General features: G+C 40.0%; 2 protein-coding genes across 2 annotated transcripts in view; one reads left to right on the top strand and one right to left on the bottom strand.

Moving 5' to 3' along the window:
* Nucleotides 1–1229: 1229 nt before the first annotated feature.
* On the bottom strand, nt 1230–7703 carry hexa (hexosaminidase A (alpha polypeptide)). Its single transcript, XM_017405706.3, has 14 exons — nt 7438–7703; nt 6850–6954; nt 6677–6742; nt 6463–6509; nt 5288–5398; nt 5106–5207; nt 4846–4978; nt 4202–4382; nt 3987–4073; nt 3840–3912; nt 3054–3228; nt 1885–1975; nt 1667–1774; nt 1230–1578 (listed from the first exon to the last, which is right to left on the bottom strand). The coding sequence occupies exons 1-14, from the start codon at nt 7691–7693 to the stop codon at nt 1515–1517; spliced, it is 1599 nt and encodes a 532-aa protein (XP_017261195.3). The 5' UTR covers nt 7694–7703; the 3' UTR covers nt 1230–1514.
* Nucleotides 7704–9740: 2037 nt separating this feature from the next.
* arih1 (ariadne ubiquitin-conjugating enzyme E2 binding protein homolog 1 (Drosophila)) overlaps nt 9741–20214 on the top strand; it is a 13798-nt gene continuing 3324 nt past the window's right edge. Inside the window, exons 1-10 of the mRNA XM_017406088.3 lie at nt 9741–10180; nt 14253–14320; nt 14450–14597; nt 17315–17407; nt 17735–17790; nt 18180–18246; nt 19191–19297; nt 19406–19448; nt 19567–19638; nt 19968–20098. Coding sequence (XP_017261577.1) covers nt 9896–10180; nt 14253–14320; nt 14450–14597; nt 17315–17407; nt 17735–17790; nt 18180–18246; nt 19191–19297; nt 19406–19448; nt 19567–19638; nt 19968–20098 — 1070 coding nt within the window. The 5' untranslated portion in view covers nt 9741–9895. The remainder of the gene's footprint in view (nt 10181–14252; nt 14321–14449; nt 14598–17314; nt 17408–17734; nt 17791–18179; nt 18247–19190; nt 19298–19405; nt 19449–19566; nt 19639–19967; nt 20099–20214) is intronic.

Genomic DNA, 20214 nt, shown 5'->3' with positions numbered 1-20214 from the left:
AAGGCCCTGGACCACATGATCAGCAGGAAGGAGTTGGCACTGCACTGCCGCAAGAGGACGAGAGGAGTAGAGGAGACCAGCAGGAGGATCAAAGCTCTCATTGATGAGCTGGACAGTGAGAAGGGGAGGGACACTCTGGGAGTACCACTGCTGGACCATGAGCGCATTCAACAGGTCTGGATAGACCAGCAGAGACACATCACCTGTATTCAGGACCCAGAGGGTTTCTCTGTACTTGAAGACATCAACAATGAAGAAGGGTGGTGTGGAGCTCTGCTGCTACCTGTGTGCTCGTGGCTCTACCTCCTTGGGAGTCCTTCCACCTCCACCTAAATCGCTTCATCCCAGGTAGGTGATTACATTTGTCATGTGTTTTTTTTGTTTGTTTTAAAACACAGAGAGTATAAGATTCTCATTTTCTTTGTTAAACCTGCAGGGACCAGTGCCAGCGCTGCCCACTTTCAGGCCTACCTCCTGGAAGGTCTGATGTGCTGGAACCAGGACGCTAAAATTGTTTAGTGTTATATTTTGACAGACTTTTCATTACGTCCATGTTAGGTTTAATGTTGATTGCCTCCTTAAAAACCAACACTAATTACTGATGACACTAATAAAAAATGTTAAGTCCCTTTATAAACAGAGTAATAGTCCTTTTTGTTGCTGCTTATAAGAAAGTCTCCAGAGGTAACCTTTGAATTAGTTGTCATTCTCCTTCTTTCTTTCTGTTTTTTTTAAGTATTTCTAAATGAAATGTCATCTTGTCCACTGTTGTCCAATATCTGCAGTACTTGGAGGGAAAGATCAGGGGGTTTTTGCTATGTAAATCTGCCTTTTTTAATCAAAATTGTTGTTTTTCCCCCCTCCTTTGCTTACATAAGAGCAACGTTTCTAGTAAAGACTTTTTTAGTTTCCATTTGTTTTAATTAGGGGTTCTTTGTTTACACCTGAACTAAATTATCTGCTTTATAAATAAAATATATTAGTTTTGATTTTCTCACTTAAATGTGGCGTTTCCACAGTCGTTCCCTTTTTATTTCCAATTTTTGCGGTAAAGGTATTTTTTGGTTTAAATTTCAGCTCATCTCTCTGATACTCAAACAAAAGGACTTGGATTTTAGGTTCATACATTCAAATTGGTCAATATAGTTTTAAAAGCTGTGATTTAACAACTTAGCTATTTCTTCTGTAATTATTAAAGAAAAACAAATTTACAAAAACACAGAAAGACATTATGAGATAAGCACACCCATAACGTTTTATTGGATTTAATGAAAAAGTGAAGGCTACAGCAGATTTGTGGAGTTGAAATTACTCCACTTTTAGTCATCAGTTCACATTTCATTACGTCTCTAAATAGTAAGTATTTAATGATAATATAACTCGTCGATTCCTGAGAAAGATTCTGGTTGTTTTCTGTAAAGTGAAAAAAACAGAAACCCGCGTTGTGTTTCCTTTATGTTTCCTAACTACGACTCAAAATCCTGAACTCGTTTTGTTTAAATGTCGACCCGTCTTCAAACACCTTGGTACTCATGTCTGCAGTGTCCCACATCCAGGGGCTCTGCTGGGATCCCCCGCCTGAACAGGAAGGGAAACAGACCTTATAACAGAGAAACCAGCTTTCAAGAAGTAGGTTAGCTCGACGTGCTTTAGGGGCCAAACGTACCTCAGGAGCCTGCATCGAAAATCCTGCAGTCGAGGAAAAGCTCGGTCCACGCTGGAGGTCTGCTTCTCGTCGCTCCACAGTCTCTCTGCAGCAGCACTCGCTCTTGGCCTGCGATTTGTTTGTTTGTTTTAGGATAACTATTAAATAATGAGATTCTTACTCCGCATGCATCCTTTTACGCTGTGTAGTATTTCAAGCTTTAAGAGGTCTCTTTTTACCAGAGTCGTGGAGCGAGATTGGTGGCATCTACATACTCCCCCCACAAGCAGACTTCACCCCCTATTACCAGCCTCTTCTGCTCCTCTGTTCCTGCGAAGCAGTAATAGATTTGAATGGAATGTGGGAGTTACCACCAATCAGAAAATGTCACATCAAATTCTTCACACCACTCCAAATCCAAACTGAGTAAGTCTATGTTTAAAGCTGGTGTTTTTATTTGTTCTTTTCTGCAGACAAATTGTTGTCCATAAACACAATCCCGCCATAGCTATGCCAGTCCTTTCCATTAGAAATGACTATAGATCAGTTTGGTCTCTTAGTATTCCACCAAGAATTCAGATTTTTGACTGAAAACAAGCTGGAACCCCCTTCCAGATGTGTAAAACTAGGCAGGGTGACGAAACAACTTGTCATTCTGCGGTTTATTGCTGCATGCACGGGAGAGAAAAACAACTGCCTGGCACTCCCGAACAAATCTGGGTCGACAGTTTGGGGATTTGACAAGTTGAAGACCTTTAACCATCAAGAGCTGCCCGTCCTTCGAGGCAGAGCAAAGAGATCGATGCAGGTAATAAGAACTTTCCTGTCCAAGAAAGCATCAAGCCCAAGTTAAGTGGATTCTTGACATCACTTCTTCAAACCATAACACTTACAGGCTATAAATATTCTAAAAGCCTTGACAGACTATCCTTTTTATTGAACAATTTTTATATCAATATCAATTTATTAAAAACCAACTTGGAGCTCACAGCACACAGTACACAGTGGAGAGAAGATGAGAAACTCAAATGCTTGAAAATAAGAAATTCTAGGGAAACACAAAAGTTACTACAATAACCAAACCTCTCTTTAGCTGTATCTCAGTCCCCTTCAACACTAAACGAGTAAAGTTTGAATACACAAAACAAAATGTTACCATAAAAAGGTCCCTAAGCTATATTAAACTGTTTCTTTATACTTTATGATGCAGTTATGTCTAATGTTTATACATAAACAGCAGTGTTTGCTGCCACCTTGTGGTTGGACTTTAAAAACAAAATAAAACATTTTTTTTGTCATAAAAAGAGAGGACTGGTCACATTTCTCTGGAAACAATTTCCTGTCAGACAAAAACACAACTTCAACAAGTCACAGCACACGAGTTTTAGTTTCTTTTGTTTTTCCTGACCCTTGAAGGCAAGAGGCCACACAGTGTAGTAGCGGGCCCAGTTGTGCGTGGGTCCTGGCAGGTCCAGATACCACGGGGAGGCCAGAATGACCCTGAGCCCCGCTTTAGCCACCCTGCGTACCTCACACAGGTAACAGCCCTGTTTCCAGACCTCCACCACTGACAGAGAACCGTGCTGCAACACAAAAGCTGCACATCACTCGACTTCAAACCGCTGCGAGTTAACTTGACGTCATCAGACAATACACCCATTTAAATGTTGATCTAATTCACTTTAGACCAGCGAACCTGCTGACTTTAAAATAGTTCTGACATACAAAAAAAATGTATGAAATAATAAAGAAATGATAATAAATGGCTCAGTATTTATTGATCCAATCCAATTTTTGATTTTAGCCACAAAGGGTTCGTTTGGTTTCAGTTGAATAAACATGTGTGTCTATTTGAATATTTTTAAACAGTTTCAAAGTAAGAAAACAGATCACTCATACTACATTTGATGAAAAAGTCTTCAATATGTTCAGGCAAAAAGAATGCTTCGTTGTTTTTTATAAGTTTAAGTCTGTTAGTTAAATGCAGACAGGTGAACTGAGTCAAAATAATATTCCCAGTTTAATCAGAGCAGGTAGCATTAAAACACTAGTATTATGTATTTAAAAAGATATTTACTGAAGAAATATATGTGTGTATTACTAAGCATAGCCCATGCATGTCCTCCTGTGAACAAACACAAAACTAAGTTAACCTTAAAATAATGACAGAAGCTTTTGGGAGGAGGGTACTTACTTGAACACTGTTGTCAAAAACCTCCTGCCACACGACAGACGTCTTGTTAAGAGCTGATGTGATGTTCACAAGTCTGTCAAAAGATGTATGCTTTAATGTGTCAATGGATGTGTTTCCTCCTCGCAGCTTTCTCTCCCTGTAACTTACTTCTCAATGTAGAAAGTTTCCAGTTTTGGGAAGTCGACCCCAAATCCCATCTTCTGCATGAACGCACGGATGGAAGGGTTTGAGCTCCTACGGAAACAAGCAGCTGGAGATATTTACCTTTGTGATTTTAAAGCCGTTGTTTACTTTTGAATTTTGATAGTTCAGTCCTTTTACAGTTAAATATCATCATTATTTTCTGTGGTTTCATAGCCTACCAGCAAGAAAGGTCGACCTCATCCCCTCCCAAGTGGACGTAGGAGTCAGGAAACACTGATGCCGCTTCCTTAAACAACGACGCCATGAACTGATAGGTGGACGGCAAAGCTGGATTTACAGGTCCGAAAGTGCCCAAAGGAGCTCCTCTTCTGAAGCAGGGAGTCAACAAGTCAGACTGCCCTGGAAAATTCATGGAGATTAAAGTTATTTACACCGTGTGCTCTGTAGAATAACTGATGGAAGAAGATGGAAAGTTTTCAGACAAATAAAATGTGTTTGAGTTTTCACTGTGGGTAAATAAAATATCTATCTATCCATCTGGTTCATACACAATCTTACAAATACTGCATTGATTACTTTCTGTGAGTTTTATTCAAATTTGACCAGTGGTACATTAGATATTTTGGAAAAGACAGAAACAAGAACACACACACACACCTCGAACATCATCCACCTTTGTTATTTGGTGGCAGGCCATTAACAGGACTGATTCAAGACTTTTGCACAGTACTCTTAAGTATTCAGATTCTGAAGTGTTTTATGACAATCACAACTGAGAACTGGATGGCTACTTCACTGGAGACTTGATAATCACCCAGCTCAACCTGCTTTAAGTGTTACTCACTGTGACTTGTAACTTTACCTTTTCCCCAGGATTGTGTGTGGCCCGGTGAATCGAACTCTGGAAGGACCCTTATTCCCCTCATCCTGGCGTATGAGATCACCGATCTCACATCGGACTGCCTGTAGATGTGAGTCATCGGATGGAAAGCCCCCTGAATCGGAGCCAGACGTCTATGGTTAGAGCGGAGGCTGATTTACAGCCTGCTTTCATTCGCATGCAGTCAGTCATTCGGTTTGCAACAAAAGCCATCTCAGGACAGCTCTCTCCAGTTTACACACCTTACCGGAGAGGTCTGGAAAAGTTCGACTCTGGTAAGGGAAGGAGGGGTCATCAACAATGTGCCAGTGAAACACATTAAACTTACTGTAGGCCATTGCATCCTATTGAGGAAAAAAAAAAGTTATAAATGCCAGCGATCATGTAGAAAATCAGTCAAACAGAAGTGCTGTCTGAGTATTACCAGAGTCTTCAAAATGGCCTGCACGGGTAAATAATGGCGCGACGTGTCCAGTAAAATCCCCCTGTACTGAAACTGGGGGAAGTCTTCGATATCAGTCTTATTTACAAAAAACTGAAAAAAGAAGAAAACAAAAACAGGAACAATCATAGACACTGGACAGGAAGCAGGAGGTTGAAGCAACGACAGACACGTTTTATATTACGAGACAAAGTGTCCCTGCCTTCTCTCCTTTTGAGAGTTAAAGAGTTGAAGCCATCAGGACTCGGTTTATGGGAGCTGGGGTTTTTTTTTATTTTTTTTATTGTTGTTGTTTTTTGGAACCAGAGTCTGTGCACTGTGATATGTGGTGCTTTAAGTCCTGCCTACTCTCCCACAGTCGTGGTTTTACACGACCTTTGTTTGAAGCATGAAATGACTAACTACAATTAAATCTATTTGAACATACAGCAGCAAGAATAAAACTACAGGAATCAAATAAGAGTCAGCACCTTCAAAAGATCATCTGAGATTTATTTTTTAATAAAAGCAGAGCCCCATTCCTTTACATGGCATGGCAGGACTTAGAACTTGTACTGGGACCAGCCTATAGGGATGCTGGTTCCCTTCCAGCATCAACTGGGATCCCGTGTTGGGTGTAGTATTATGATACACCATAGCGCCCCCTAGTGGCTGGCTGGAGTACAATAGTTAAGTTCTACCCCTCCATGTAAACAAATGGGACATTCTCGCAACTAAATAATAAAAATACACTTCAGATCATTTATTTCAGCTGTTGATTTTTGTAGTTCCTACCTTGATGTTGTATGTTCCAATAAGCACTTTTAATATGTTTAGTTTCTGTTAGTTATTTGAGGGTTTTGTTTAAAAAAAAAAAGGTTTCACTGGTACACTGTGACTGATACCATGACAGCCTGTTAGCGAGTTTGAAGGGTGGACAGGCGGACCGATGGTACAGCCCCACATTCCTACTGTGCTGACTCTGGCTACAAAAATACAACGTGGCAGCGACTAAAGAAACTGACATTTTGGCTTCAATTTTGGACAGTGGAAGTTAATGGAGTCGCCCCGCCCGTTTTTATTTACGTCATTGAGCTACACTGGATAGGCTCGAGTATCGGAGATGTAATTACCACATAGACCTGTTGAGATGAATCATGAGAAAAGGTCTGACTTACTGAGCCAACATTATCTTGATACACCAACTGACTGAAGGTTTCCAGACCTGTGCTCAAACAAAAGAAAACATTAATGTATGCACAAGACAATCCAACACTTAGGAAACATAATAACTAATGGAAGACATCTGCTATCATCAACAGATGAGAAATGTTTAATTTAGTATTGGACTTTTGTATACTCAAGTTGCTTTATTGTACTAATGATAATTACCTCTTAAAGCACCCCACACAGTTTCTGCACTCAGAAATGCTCGTCCAGCAGAGACACTTAGATTGTCTAAAAAACACAAACCAAAACAAATTCTATTATGCGCTGCTGTTACAGCTCTCACCACTGTATCATCGCAACATTAGACACTGTAATCCATGTGTGTTTAGACTTACATCTCTCGGACGAGTCCTCCTTTGGGTAACCCTCACAATCATGATGATCAACACTGATTTCAGCAGTAAATGGTTCATCCACACTGAAATGCAGTTTACTGTTCCCTGTTGGTCATAAGTGTAATTACTGTGAGGGATTGACGTCGTACGGAAGTGTTAATAAAGCCTTAACGTCACAAAAAAAAACGTATTTTGTTGACAAAGACGAAAATGTGTAGTGCTGTCTATTGTTATTGAGAGTGTTACACCAACAGGCTTAGACTGGCTTACTGGTAAACTGTTGTCATGACAAAGACCATTCATAAAGGCAACAAAACATTCAAAACAAAACGACAGGGCCCTCTCTATCCCCATGCATTTATAATAATATAATAATAGGTTTAAAATGTGTCGATGCTAGAACATATACAAACAATGTCCGCAGACAATCAAATAGCAATAATAAATTATTTTAAATACAGATATTCAAGTTATATGGCTTTTATTGTTGCAGTAAATACAACATTTCTGAACTGAACAAGTACAGGCAGGACAAGAATTGTGAAGTAGCCTGTTTCTCATCACGTTGCAGAGTACAATATCACTTACCCGCCGTGCCATTTGGGAATATGAGAGTAAAGTATCTCTTGAATGCAGCATCCAGAACAGAACAGCCCCTCTGTGCGGCCGACTCTCTTCGGTATCCAAAGTGGAAAGACTGGGGCTTCAGCTGATATCTCACTGTGGAGGTGGTGAAGGTTTGCGGTAAGGGCCACACTCCCTCTACTGTGTGTAGGCTGCCCTGGAGAATAACCCAAAGGAGCAAATTATTCATTGTACAAGTGACTGAACACATGCCGTTCATATCAGCCCACTGTCTGTCAAACTGAGCGCAAATATCTGCTGTCAGGTGCCTATTGGGGCATGCAGTCACGTGGTTAGACTATGCAGAGGTTGTTTCTGTTAATACACTAAAGTCTATGGACGCTCATTTCTGCCATTCTGAAGAAATAAAGATCTCTATGCATCCTCTGGGGTACTAGACATTTCTTCAACGTCTACAGAAAAACAGCATCCATGCATAATTACTCTACAATGATTAGATATTAAATTGTTCAATAAAATAAGACCACACATTTAATTTTCAAATAAGTAGGCTGTTCAACTGAATTATTTGAAATCTAAAGTAATCAGATTCCCCCCCAAATCAAAATGGTTTGACCCAACCTGGCTCCTGTGTCAGGACAGCTCCTGTCAATCATCGTCACTCCCACTTTGAAAACAGAAACAATGGAAACATGGTTGAAGCGCTGCTGCAATGCTGCTGAAAACACAGACGGACAAGTGCAAAAGGAATACAAATTAAATTTTAAATATATATTTGAACAAATACTTTATTTAAAATATATATATTATAATGAAGATGTTTATTTATGTATAAATGGTTTCATAGTTACAGTTTCCTAAAAAAAAAAGGCACTTTAAGTTGATGATTATTTATGGTTTATTAGTTGCAAAATTGAATAAACCTGTCACTGATGATGCCACAGAAATGCAGTGGTTAGAGGTGTTGTCTGCCAGCAAGAAGGTTGCAGGTTTGCTTCCCAGCCTTGGGCCTTTCTGGGTGGAGCTTACATGTTCTCCCTGTGCTCACCTGGGTTTACTTTGGCTACTCTGGTTTCCTCCAACAGACCAAAAACATGCATGTTAGGTTCATTGGGCACTCTAAATTGTCCCTAGGTGAGTGTGAGTGAGAGCGTGAATGGTTGCTTGTCTCTATGTGTCCCTGCAATGGACTGCCGACCTGTCCAGGGTGTCCCCCGCCTCTCACACAGTGATGGATGGAAATAGGAACCAGCTCCCCGCGAATGACTTTTGATTTGTTGTTTCATTTGTATGACTTATCATAAATTACGATTTAGCATCTAATGACTTACTTGAACATACTTGTGACTTAGCATACAGTTATGATTTAGTGTCAAATCATATTTAGTGTCTTAAATATGATCTAGGCCGTGGTAGCTCGGTGGTCAGTGGCACTGTCTTGTAATCCTGAGGCTGTGGGTTTGAGCCCGGGCTGTGTCAGGAAAGGCATTTGGCGTAATACAACTAACACATTTTCCATGCAAGTTTGCTCGATGTGGCGATCGCTGTGGAAGGAAGCAGCTGAAACAACAACTTCTCATAAATATGACTTAGTATCTCTTATTTATGATTCAGCATCTCTTAATCGTGATCTAGGATCTTATAAATATGATTTAGTTTCTCATAAATATGATCTAGGATCTCATAAATGCAACTTAGTTTCTCATAATTAGGATCTAGCATCTCATAAATATGACATAATTGATGAAAAACTATCTCAAAATGATGACTTAGTGAACCTTTTTTTGTGACAGAAATGAGCTTTTATATATAACCTCCAAACTACTAACATGCCTATTATTAATAACTAACAGTATTACTGTTTCCACTACTGCTATTACTACTAACAGTAATGATAACAATGATGATAATGATAAAATTATTGTAAATTTTGGTATATAACTTTGCTGAAGTGAATAAGTGTTTTTAACGTCTTGTGTCATCCAAGTATTTTTAATGTATGCACCATTTATATGTGTAATAAACTCAATCAATTAATCTGTAAGTTGTGAAATAGTATTGTGCTAACTACCCAGCTAACTAACTAGGCTAACCAAAGAGCTGTGTCATTTTACGAGGAGGGAGTAGGCTACAGACTGATACCAAAGGTAACGTGTTCAGTTTTATTTATTTATCGACCTAGTTTTAAGTGTTACACAAATTTAAAAATAACAAGTTTTAAAAGTAGTTTTTTAAAAAAAGGGTTTTTTTTCCTCCTCCATCTCCATCTGACGTAAGGCCGTCGTCAGTTGGTGACGCTGCGTCTCTTTGTTGGCTTAGCAGCGGCGACGTTTTGTTGTTATTTTCGCTGCAGCTGAAAAACAGGCTCGGAAATATCGCTTCTCGTATTGTTCCGCAAACCCACCTCTCGCACTCTCAAACCTTCAGGTGTGCTCGCAGCAAGCTGGTGAACACCCTAGGAATGGACTCAGACGAGGGTTATAACTATGAGTTCGACGAGGAGGACGAATGCAGCGAGGACAGCGCCGAAGAGGAGCCCGAGGACGACACCCTGGAGCTCGGTGAGGTTGAGCTGGTCGATCCCGTGGTGGCCGTCGGGGAGCGAGACGAGGGCGGCGAGACTGGCGTAGGTGGCCACGGTCCCGGCGAAGAAGACGAGGAGGACTACCGCTTCGAGGTTTTGACCGCCGAGCAGATCCTTCAGCATATGGTGGAGTGTATCAGGGAGGTCAACGAGGTCATCCAGGTAGGTATTTTGGTATGCCAGCGTCAGGAAAGACCGGGGCTCAGGATGGCTAAGAAGGCCACGAACGTCAGCTTAACCGCTAGCTCTAGCAGTAGTTTGCCCGAAAGGTGAACTTCATATGCCTCGGGATCTGTTTACCGTCATAACCATCATTTTACATTGTGTAGGGTTTAAAACGTGAACCCGATCAGTGCTAAATCTGGCAAAAAATAGCATTTTCTTCGGAGTTTTACTCCAGGAAGTAGTCTAATCCCTCTTGAGAAGTTGCCAGCTACGTTTGCTAAGCTAATGTTAGCGGGGTTTTTTAGCCACTAGCACCGGCCTAGAAAATGAAAAAATATCTTTCGTCGTGTAATTTGCGGCTGTTAAGGCTGAAATCCAGCCAGTCGACAGTTTAATTGAAACTTAAATTTTACGAAATGTAAAACAGTTTCTCTTCCGCCAGTGGCATCTTTAATGTGGGACTACAGGCTTAGTGGTTGAACTAGGTTAGTTACGGTATTGTTAACATTCGTAAAATATTTGACTTCCAGTCAGGGTGAAACGATCGTACGAAAAGATTATAAATCTGGTTAAATGTGAGATCGTTATCCGCGACCTGGAAGAGATCTTCGTTTTAGCTTGGTGCTCATTTAGGCCTCCATTTCCTCTCACGTAGGCTGGACGGAGAACAAAACTAGAAAATGGTCTTGCTTAATACGCAAACATTTAGCTTTTCGTGGTGGTAATGTGATATATTTTTAAACCATGCTCTCATCCTTCTTCCACAGCAAGAAATAAATCACACTGACGGTCAGGTCTTTTCCCTTTAGAACAGAAACATTGGTCTTTTTCCTCCCTTAAGAATATTTATATTCATAAATAGTTAGTTTTTATATATGTGTGTGTCATTTTAAATCCAGTTTTATGCTAAATGAATTGATCAAGCTGACCCATTTTTGGAAAAGGTTCATCCCTTTGGCAGATTAAGTGGTGTTGAAGGCATCTTCTGCTGCAGAAAATGTTAGAATAAATTACTTTTAGGGCCTGTACTTTTAGGGTTGTAACCAGTAATCTTTTTTTTATATAAATAACTTAAATACTGAACACCGAGCACAGAAAGAGGAGAGCACTACAAGTCTCTTCCTAAATATGTTTGAATGTGAAAACCTTCAGATGTTTAGTCTTGTAATGCGATACCATTAAAGAAGTTGTTGGCGTCTTTGTTGGTTTTTGTTTGTGTCAGAATTCAAATAGGATCTAACGATAATCTTAAAAATAAAGCTGCGTAATGTTAATTCACATCATAGTTGTTTCTATTTGTCATAATAATGACTTCAAATCTCTGCTTACAAACTATGTATTTGTTTTTGGATACTTTCCTCTCTGTTTCTGATTTATGTCAGCTAACTTCACACTTTTTTTCTAATCTAGGGTTTCTTGTTGTTGTCTTCATTTATTTTTGAGTGTGTGTGTTTTGATTATTTTGCTTTATGAAATCAAGAGCCTGGATGCCGATCACCAGGAACGGCGCATTTTGTTTTATTTACATGTTTTTACACAGGAATCGTCACACTTTGTGGCTAGAAAACATTGTGCCGACGCACAGGACAAGCATCTAGAAGTGTTTTCATTACCGTGAAAGGAGAAAACAGACATTAATGATGATTAAAAAAACAAATTATTCAACTTCTAACTAGCTCAGGATTTGGGACTAAATTTATGCGTCAGTTTTAAAGAAAGCGTCGAATAGAGAAGCTGTATTTTAGAAAGAAGAAAATTAAAGACTTTAGTTGTTTGTTTGTTTAATAGAGGGGAAAAATAAAAAGTAACATGTAGTTCGTTTTAAAATAAAGAACCTAGTTGTAGCTGAGTGTTTCTGCTGGTAAAATTCCGTTCATTATCAAGATATTTTATTAATGAATGCAGCTAAAGATGAATTTATGGTCTTGACTCTTTTTAATTTGATTTTCTTCTGATGACTAATTTGTTGTGATGCAGTCTTTGTTCTTCAGTGTTTAAAGGATTGATGTCATTTCTCAACGAATCTTTGTTTTTGTACTTCTTTTTTTATTTATTTACTTGCTTTCTTTTCTTGTTTTTTCCTTTCTCCTTTCCTTCTGTCCATTGTCTCCATGATAGAATATTACCAAAGCAGGATCAAGAAATGATGTTCTGGGCTTTTACACAGATAAACATGCACACTTATTTGTGTTAGGATGATGTTTAGTGTGGGTATTTTAAAATAGTTTTAGAATTCTACATAATTTCTGCCCAGTCTACTTCCATGACCCTAAATATTAAAGCTGTGACTACTACCAAGTGAGGGGGCTTTTGGGAGATGTTTCTTCTCTTTTCCTGAGCTGAACGGGGTTTTCATGGCTGGTTTAAAGTTTGTTAGTGAGTCACTGGACTAGTTTTCCCCGCAGATGTCGTGCTCCGTCCAACACACTGCATTCCTTTCTTTGCCAAGTCTCGAGCACACAAGCAAGTTTCACACTATGAAAGGAGAAAGTATTTGCCTTTGCGAGCTTGCTCCATTTCCATTCTTTATCGGGAAATCGGGACCGTTGTGTGTGTGTGTGTGTGTGTGGGGGGGGGGGGGGGGGGGGGGCTCACCTCAATGCCCCGGTCTTGCTCTAAACATCAGCTCGTGGACTTGCAGGTTCTTGCTCCCTCCTGCTGTTTTATAAGCCATAACTCCAATTAAATAACAGCTGGTAAACAAACCAACACAGGGCCACAATTTCCAGGTAACGCTGCTGCTTCTAGTTGTCATATTTAATTAGTTATGTGTGGAGTTTGATCCAGTTTGGATCAATAAAAGCTAAGTTGGTTTAATGATGGCGGCAGTGTTGTGACCATCAGCTGTGTCAGCTGGAGGAAACGAAGGCAGCAACTGCAATTAATTAACTGTTTGGGGGTTTTTCATGTTAACTTGTGACCTTTTTAGGCATCGTTGTTTCCCCTAATAGTGAGTTTAATCTTTGAGTTACCACACATCTTAAGGATTTTGTCCATTTCTGAGCACTTTTGTCATACTGCTAATAAGTACATCCTTAGTTTTGAGCCTTAATTTGCACACATGAGCTTGTTGCTATAAAGTACGTTGCGTACTACATTAACAACCTCGCACCCAATTATTACTCAACATATCTTTAGACATTTGACTTTACTTGTACTGGTTTTACGAGTTTTTCAGCAGCTACTGCCTCTAGAAACAATAAATGGAGCAAAATGGACATGATTTGTGTTACATGGAGACAATTTTGTCAAGCAGAGAAGTTCCCCTTAAACGGCGAACCCATGATGCTGAGCTGTAATGCATTTCAGCTCACGTGACATCCTTTGACTAATGTCAGAATAATGCGAAATGTGCATCGTTATGAAATTAACGTGCTGTAAGATGAATATGTTTTGCTGAAGCTGACGCGCGATGAAGATGTATTCGTCTTCAGAAGGATAGCGCCTTCGTTCGGTCCCTGCGGCCCGTGGCAGCAGGTACACGTTGTTACTGTGGGGACTTCAGCACCGGATACTCCTGTTTTTGTCACGCCGATACGTTTGCAACAACAAAAATGGAAAAGTTCGACAACAAGCAGCATTTCTTTGTGTTTCACCACAGTGCTCCCTAAAGAACAACGTGTTGAAACATTAAAACTCAAAGCAAAACAGATTCTAGTCCTGGGTTACTCTTCGGGGCTGAAAACGTCTTGTACATTTATTAGAAGTCTTTAACATTTTGATACAAACATCTATTTTATTATTTACCTAACTTATATATTGGAATATTGTTTAATTTTACTGTAATAACCAAAATAATTTAGTTTGAGCCAGGAATTTGAAGCCAGTGATATTTTTTTTATATAGTCGATATCATGTAAATTTGCAATATGGCTAAAATGTTGTTTTTTTTTGTTATTATTTTAAAACTTTGGTTTCACACAAAATGTAAGGTTTATTTTTTCCACCAGGGGAGTTTAAACTTGTTACAAATCTTTATGGAAAACGCAGTAAAACCAAAAAATATCTGTACTTTCATGTAATCTAATACTTCAAATTGAAGTGTAATTTTTTTTCCTGTTCGTTTTAGAATCCTGCGACGATAACACGCATCCTTCTCAGCCACTTCAACTGGGATAAAGAAAAGCTCATGGAGAGGTAAAAGTCTTCTCGGTACATTTATTGTAGCTAATTAAAGCTGAGAAGTTCCTGGGAGTGTGGATATCTGGTTGGGGTTTTGTTTCTTTTAACATTGTGGTGTTTGTTTGTTTGTTTGAATCTATGTAGATATTTCGATGGTAATCTGGATAAGCTTTTCTCCGAGTGCCACGTCATCAACCCCAGTAAGAAGCCTCGGATCCGTCCTCCAATCAACACTAGATCATCGGCACAGGACATGCCGTGTCAGATCTGCTATCTGAATTTCCCCAACTCAGTGAGTGACACAGTGACACCAACACCGTGCGGCACGAGTCGACTTCCCTTGTTGAGTTGGGAGTTTTGCTGAAAATGGTTACAGACCAAATCTGTAATTCCCTTACCGCGCTTTGTAGGTTTAAGGCACGTTCGTGCTAGATAACACAACAGGAGCTCTAACTTCAGGAACAAATCAACTATTAGGAGTTTGCAGCTTTTGGTGACGCTCTGACTTCAGGTTTTCTAAATTAAATTTGTGATTTGAATCTTTATTTACCAGACCACATAAAGACATTATTATGAATGTCTTCACTAACCCACTCCGTTGTATTTAGAAAACATAAGCACATCTGAAATTTGAATCATTCCATACTTAAAAAGTCACATTAACCTTTGTTTTATATCACCAGTGTGTTTGTTTTTTAATTGTTTAGGAACTGAGGATACATTTTTTTCAATTTTACAGAAGAAGTTAGTGAATAAAAATACTTCATAAATCTAAAGAGAAATGACTATAAGCTTATTGATTTTAAATTGTTTCATAAAGGCAGTAATGGTCCTTAATGTAGAAGCTGAAGAAGTCACAAATCCCAGGTATCCATTTGTTGTCAGTTTATAGTCCAGAGGCCACGTGTCACTCTCTGTTACGCCGAGCAGCGTTTCTGTTTCTGCCGTCGAGAGCAGTCCCCAGCACAGAGCCAAATCTTGTGATTTATCTCTTTGTTCACTTTCCCCCAGTCACGGGCTCTGGTGCTGTTGCCAAAATAGAAGGCTGCGAAAATATTTGCACTCTCCTCCGCGGAGTTGCCGAAGATGTGCAGAGTCTTTCTGCAAACGTCAAAGTAGGGTCTGCTCCGCTTGGAAACGGCCTCGGTGTTGCATTTCTAGTCCCGTCTGTCAAGGGAACACCCAGGTATCTGGAGCACACTGAAGTAGTTTTTAACCTTTTATTAGTACTTTTCATGAAGTAGTCTTCACATTCAAGATAAGGTAATTGTAGCTGCATCATGTCCACCAGATCTCTGTACTTCATGTCCGTTCGAAACACGCCTCACAGCTGCAGAGTAATCTGGACAATTCTGTAGAGAAAGTTGGAGACCTACAGGTCGGAGGAAAAAAAACGGCGACTCCGGTCTGCTGTGGTGCCAACAACCTTCAGCTGTCTGTCAAGCACTGTATTCAAGGGAGTCATGAAGGCTTTCCCAATTTTTTTTTTTTTTTTTTCTTTCTGGAACTCCTCACATAGCAAATCGATTTAAATCAAGTTTTAAGCACTGGAGACATCAAAGAACATGTTCATCAAAAAAAATATGTTCTTCAAAGCGCCGCCTGCTTTGTCCGGATCAGAGTACGCTCGCTGAACAAAGTAGATAATGGGGGGGCTTCTGAAGGCGCTGACTTGCTGACAAGACGTGATTTCAGCTGCTCAACAGTCCACGCTGGCGGCCTGAATCCTTTTTACACGGTGCGCATTACATTTTAAATAAGAGCTCTGGAGTGCAGGTAGAGCCGGCAGGGCACACGCTTCCTGTCTGCCGAAGGCACACGGCGTCTCCTGAGTTGCATCGTATTCGTTCTGACGTGACTACAGAAGAAGACTTCGCTGTGATAGTTGTGCGAGTTTCTCCTGGAGTGCAGTTTTACGCCTCGTTATCAGTGGGACCTTTAGACACATGCAGGTTTCTGAAGTCTGCAGTGGTATGAAAACGTGCCTCCATTCGTCCACAGGCGGGTTTTTACAGCTTCCGGTAATATTGTGGACAGGCTGGTTTATTTGACCCGCTGTCTGCTGTTCCCAAAAGGAGGCAAAAAAGAAAAAATGGACGGATCTGACCAGAAAACAAACGTCAGCTGTCTACCTGTTCATTTTTGAGCTGATGAACAGAACTCCATCGTCTCTCTGCGCAGCATTAATGATGCCTCCTCTTAGCGTAACGCAGCTTGAAGTTGGCGTCAGCGGCAGTATTTTCCAGGTGACTTGTGAACCCGCGTTGCGACATCGATCGCGGTATCACGACGCCACGAGCTGTTCCCCGTGGAGCGACACCGGGGGCGTTGACCCATCCCTGCTGGACTGGTTTGTGTTGGGTATTTGAATGTGTTTATTTTTTTTTTCATTTTATCAGCATTGAATTTGCTTTCTGATGAGTGAAGGTCTCAAAGGAACAGAACAGAAAACATTGGACTGATTATTGGGGACAAAGACAAAAACAATTATTTGAGTATCTAAAAATAATTTGATTTACCAAACTCTTTAAATGTTGCTGAATCTGAGAAACTCTGTTCTAATATTAGGAGCCGGTTGCTTTAAATTGGTTTGAATTAAACTTAGAGCAACATCTTGTTAGTAATGCAACACACGTTATTTATTCCAGATTTTATACTTGAATGTACAGAAAACAAAGGTTACTTGTCGGGCCTGCAGGGAGCAGACTTGTTCATTTTTTTTGTTTGTTTTTTTTCTTTTAACTTCATGGTTTGTCATCATTAAATTCTACATTTTCGCAAACGTTCCAGATACAATGAAGTCGCTCTCCGAAGGCACCAAAAATCAATTCTTTTGTACTTTCTTTTGTCAAAGAAATACGAAAAGCTAAATTTTCCAATATAAATATAACAAAGAATCCCTTCAGAGATGGTCTGTATTATCAAGCTTAGTTTTTTTCAGCTTCACAGTGTATTATGTTGTAGAGTAGGGAGTGGTTTTTTTTTTATTTGTGAATGCTTCTCTTTCAGTACTTTACAGGCCTGGAGTGTGGACACAAGTTCTGCATGCAGTGCTGGGGGGACTATCTGACCACAAAAATCATCGAGGAGGGAATGGGACAGGTACTTATTTCATTTAAACCACGAGTTAGACACCGGCGTCGCGCTGCGTTCGCGCAGCGAGTGCCGAGATTTGCATCCTCCCTCTTGCATCGGTGCACACCTGCTCCCGTGTCTCCCTGCGCCCGTGGTTTCCACGGCAACACAGTAGGCCGCGAGGCAAATTAAAACAGAAGTAAAATCAAAATGAAGTCTGGGGCTTAGATGAGTAGCAGCTGCTACTGCTGGCTGCTTCTGCCTGATGGAAACAAACTACTTACTGTCTAAGATTGTTGTTGTTGTTGTTGTTGTTGTTATCTGACGTGTTTTTCTTCTGCGTTGTCTTCTCAGACCATTTCTTGCCCTGCTCATAGTTGTGACATTTTGGTTGATGACAACACAGTCATGTAAGTATATTTGTTATCTGTTGGTAATTATTGATCATCAGTGATCTGTGTAAAAATCAGACGATGTGACTGATTAATTCTTCTACTAAAAACTGCAGGATTTGTTTTTTATTTAATTGAACCTGCAGGTCAAAATTAATTTCTTCAGTAGTTTTTTTTCTGTCCAATATAAAATCAATTTAAGCTTCTCATTTTTTCATTAAACTCACATTAGACACAATTCATTTGTTGGAGTTTTGTCGTCCAGAAGGCAAATTTCTTATATAACCTCACTTTTTAAAGTTTTTGTAAAATACTAAAACCCGTTTGTTCGCAAACACGTGTGAACCTGATTTCCTTCTTTTTATTCGTGTTTAATTTTTGGCCAATCGTTTTCCCATTTTCCCCAGGCGCCTCATAACAGATTCAAAGGTGAAGTTGAAGTACCAGCATTTAATCACGAATAGTTTTGTAGAGGTAAGTTTTTGGTTTTTGAAATTAAACGCAGAGATATGCAGCTTTCCAGTCCAGTTTGATGGTTAAAAATCTCATCGTGTTTGGGCGTCAGAACAACATTTCAAACTGCTTTACAGTCAAAACGTTGTACATAAAAATCTGAATTTAGGGTAACTAAAGAGATAAAAAGTATATATAAACACACAACATGTTACAGTTTTATGCAGTAATTACCCTGATTTTTCTCCTGCTCCTGTTTGCGTAAATGTTGCGTCTGCTTGTGTATTTTTAATCATTGCTTAGTTTGTTTGTTTTAGAGAGTTCATTTATAGTAGGTTTATTTGATGCATGAACCTAAACTGAATTTAACTGAGAGGATGAAAGGTGGTAGGGCAAAGATGTATAGAGATCAGATCCATCAGAGACAGATTTGTGGATTTAATGGGAACTGAGGTCATGTAGAGGTAAATTTTACCCTGAAGATACTACATATCTATAGACTGCTCCCATCTGTGATATTTTCCAGTGCATGTTAAGGTATGAGAGAAAAGATGTTTCTTTTTTAGCTTTTAGACTTTGAACAGGAGACTAAAGAGACCCAAATGTCAAAAGATCAGCTGTAGTTCTTAATGTCACCAACACTGATGTGTTCACTTCTGCAGTGGAGTCAGCCACACTGCAAACTCATTGCCTGCTAATGGACAGGTTTTTATTTAAATATTTGAAGGCTATGATGTGTTGTGTGTTATATTTGTGACTCCACGAGCTTCAAAACTCCACATTTTTATGGTTAAACTTGTTTTAAGTTTCTGTTTTGCTGCATATCTGTAGAGCCGTGTTTCCTAAAGAGTCGCTCTGTGAGGTTATCGTGTGTGGACTGATTTGAAAAGTTCAAAGAAACATTGTTTTGTGCCTAATGGCTCGTGATGCTAAGACTTGGGTTTTATTTTCCTGACTTCTTTTAGTGCAATCGACTGTTAAAGTGGTGCCCTGCTCCAGACTGCCATCACGTTGTCAAAGTCCAGTACCCAGATGCCAAGCCAGTGAGGTGCAAGTGTGGCCGCCAGTTTTGGTAAAAAGAGCTTCTTTGGATTGTAGTAAACTGTCCTAGAATACAGACTATTTAACAGCGGTCTTTAAATGATCTGTGAGTTCGTTGATGTGGGTTCTGTTGTCGCAGCTTCAACTGTGGAGAGAACTGGCACGATCCTGTGAAGTGTAAGGTACGCCGAACAGAAACGATTGGAGAAGCTTTCCCTCTTACCTTGAAGATTCATTCTGCTTACACTGGTGGGCATTGTGAACGAGGTTAATGATTGTTCTGATGTTGTTGTTTTTTAGTGGCTGAGAAAATGGATTAAAAAATGCGACGATGACAGCGAAACTTCGAACTGGATTGCAGCAAATACCAAGGTAAAGGAACAAGCTTTTGTTTTTACTACTTGGCAGGAAAATATTTTGATCATGGGAAGATTTCCTTCTGTTTTTTTCTTTTCTTTTTTTAATATTGACTTAAAACTGTACATTAATGAAGCTCTTCAGTTTTCTAAAAGAAGACAAATATGAGAATTTGTGAATATGTCTCCAACTTATGACAGTAATGAGTGTTAAACTTTAGTAGGTCATCTAACGTAACACATAAAACATCCACTAACAGAAGCTACTGTTTGTAGTTTTCTGTATTTGTTGATTGATTTCGCGATCTTGAGTCTAAAAACGCGTCGTTCTCCCGACTGTGACAGGAGTGTCCAAAGTGCCATGTGACCATTGAGAAGGATGGCGGCTGCAATCACATGGTTTGTCGGAACCAGAACTGCAAAGCTGAGTTCTGTTGGGTCTGCCTGGGCCCGTGGGAACCTCACGGCTCGGCCTGGTAAGAGCTGGCTCCTCGTGTCGTTGTTCTGCCTCGCCTTTGGCTTCATGTTTCACGCCCCCCTCCACCCCCCCGAGCATCTCCGTCGCCGTGCTCAGACGAGCAAGTACACACTC

This window comes from Kryptolebias marmoratus, linkage group LG11, assembly GCF_001649575.2.
Source record: "Kryptolebias marmoratus isolate JLee-2015 linkage group LG11, ASM164957v2, whole genome shotgun sequence".
Classification (NCBI taxonomy): domain Eukaryota; kingdom Metazoa; phylum Chordata; class Actinopteri; order Cyprinodontiformes; family Rivulidae; genus Kryptolebias; species Kryptolebias marmoratus.
Note: the sequence above shows the minus strand (reverse complement) of the source record. Positions and strands in the feature narration are given on the sequence as shown.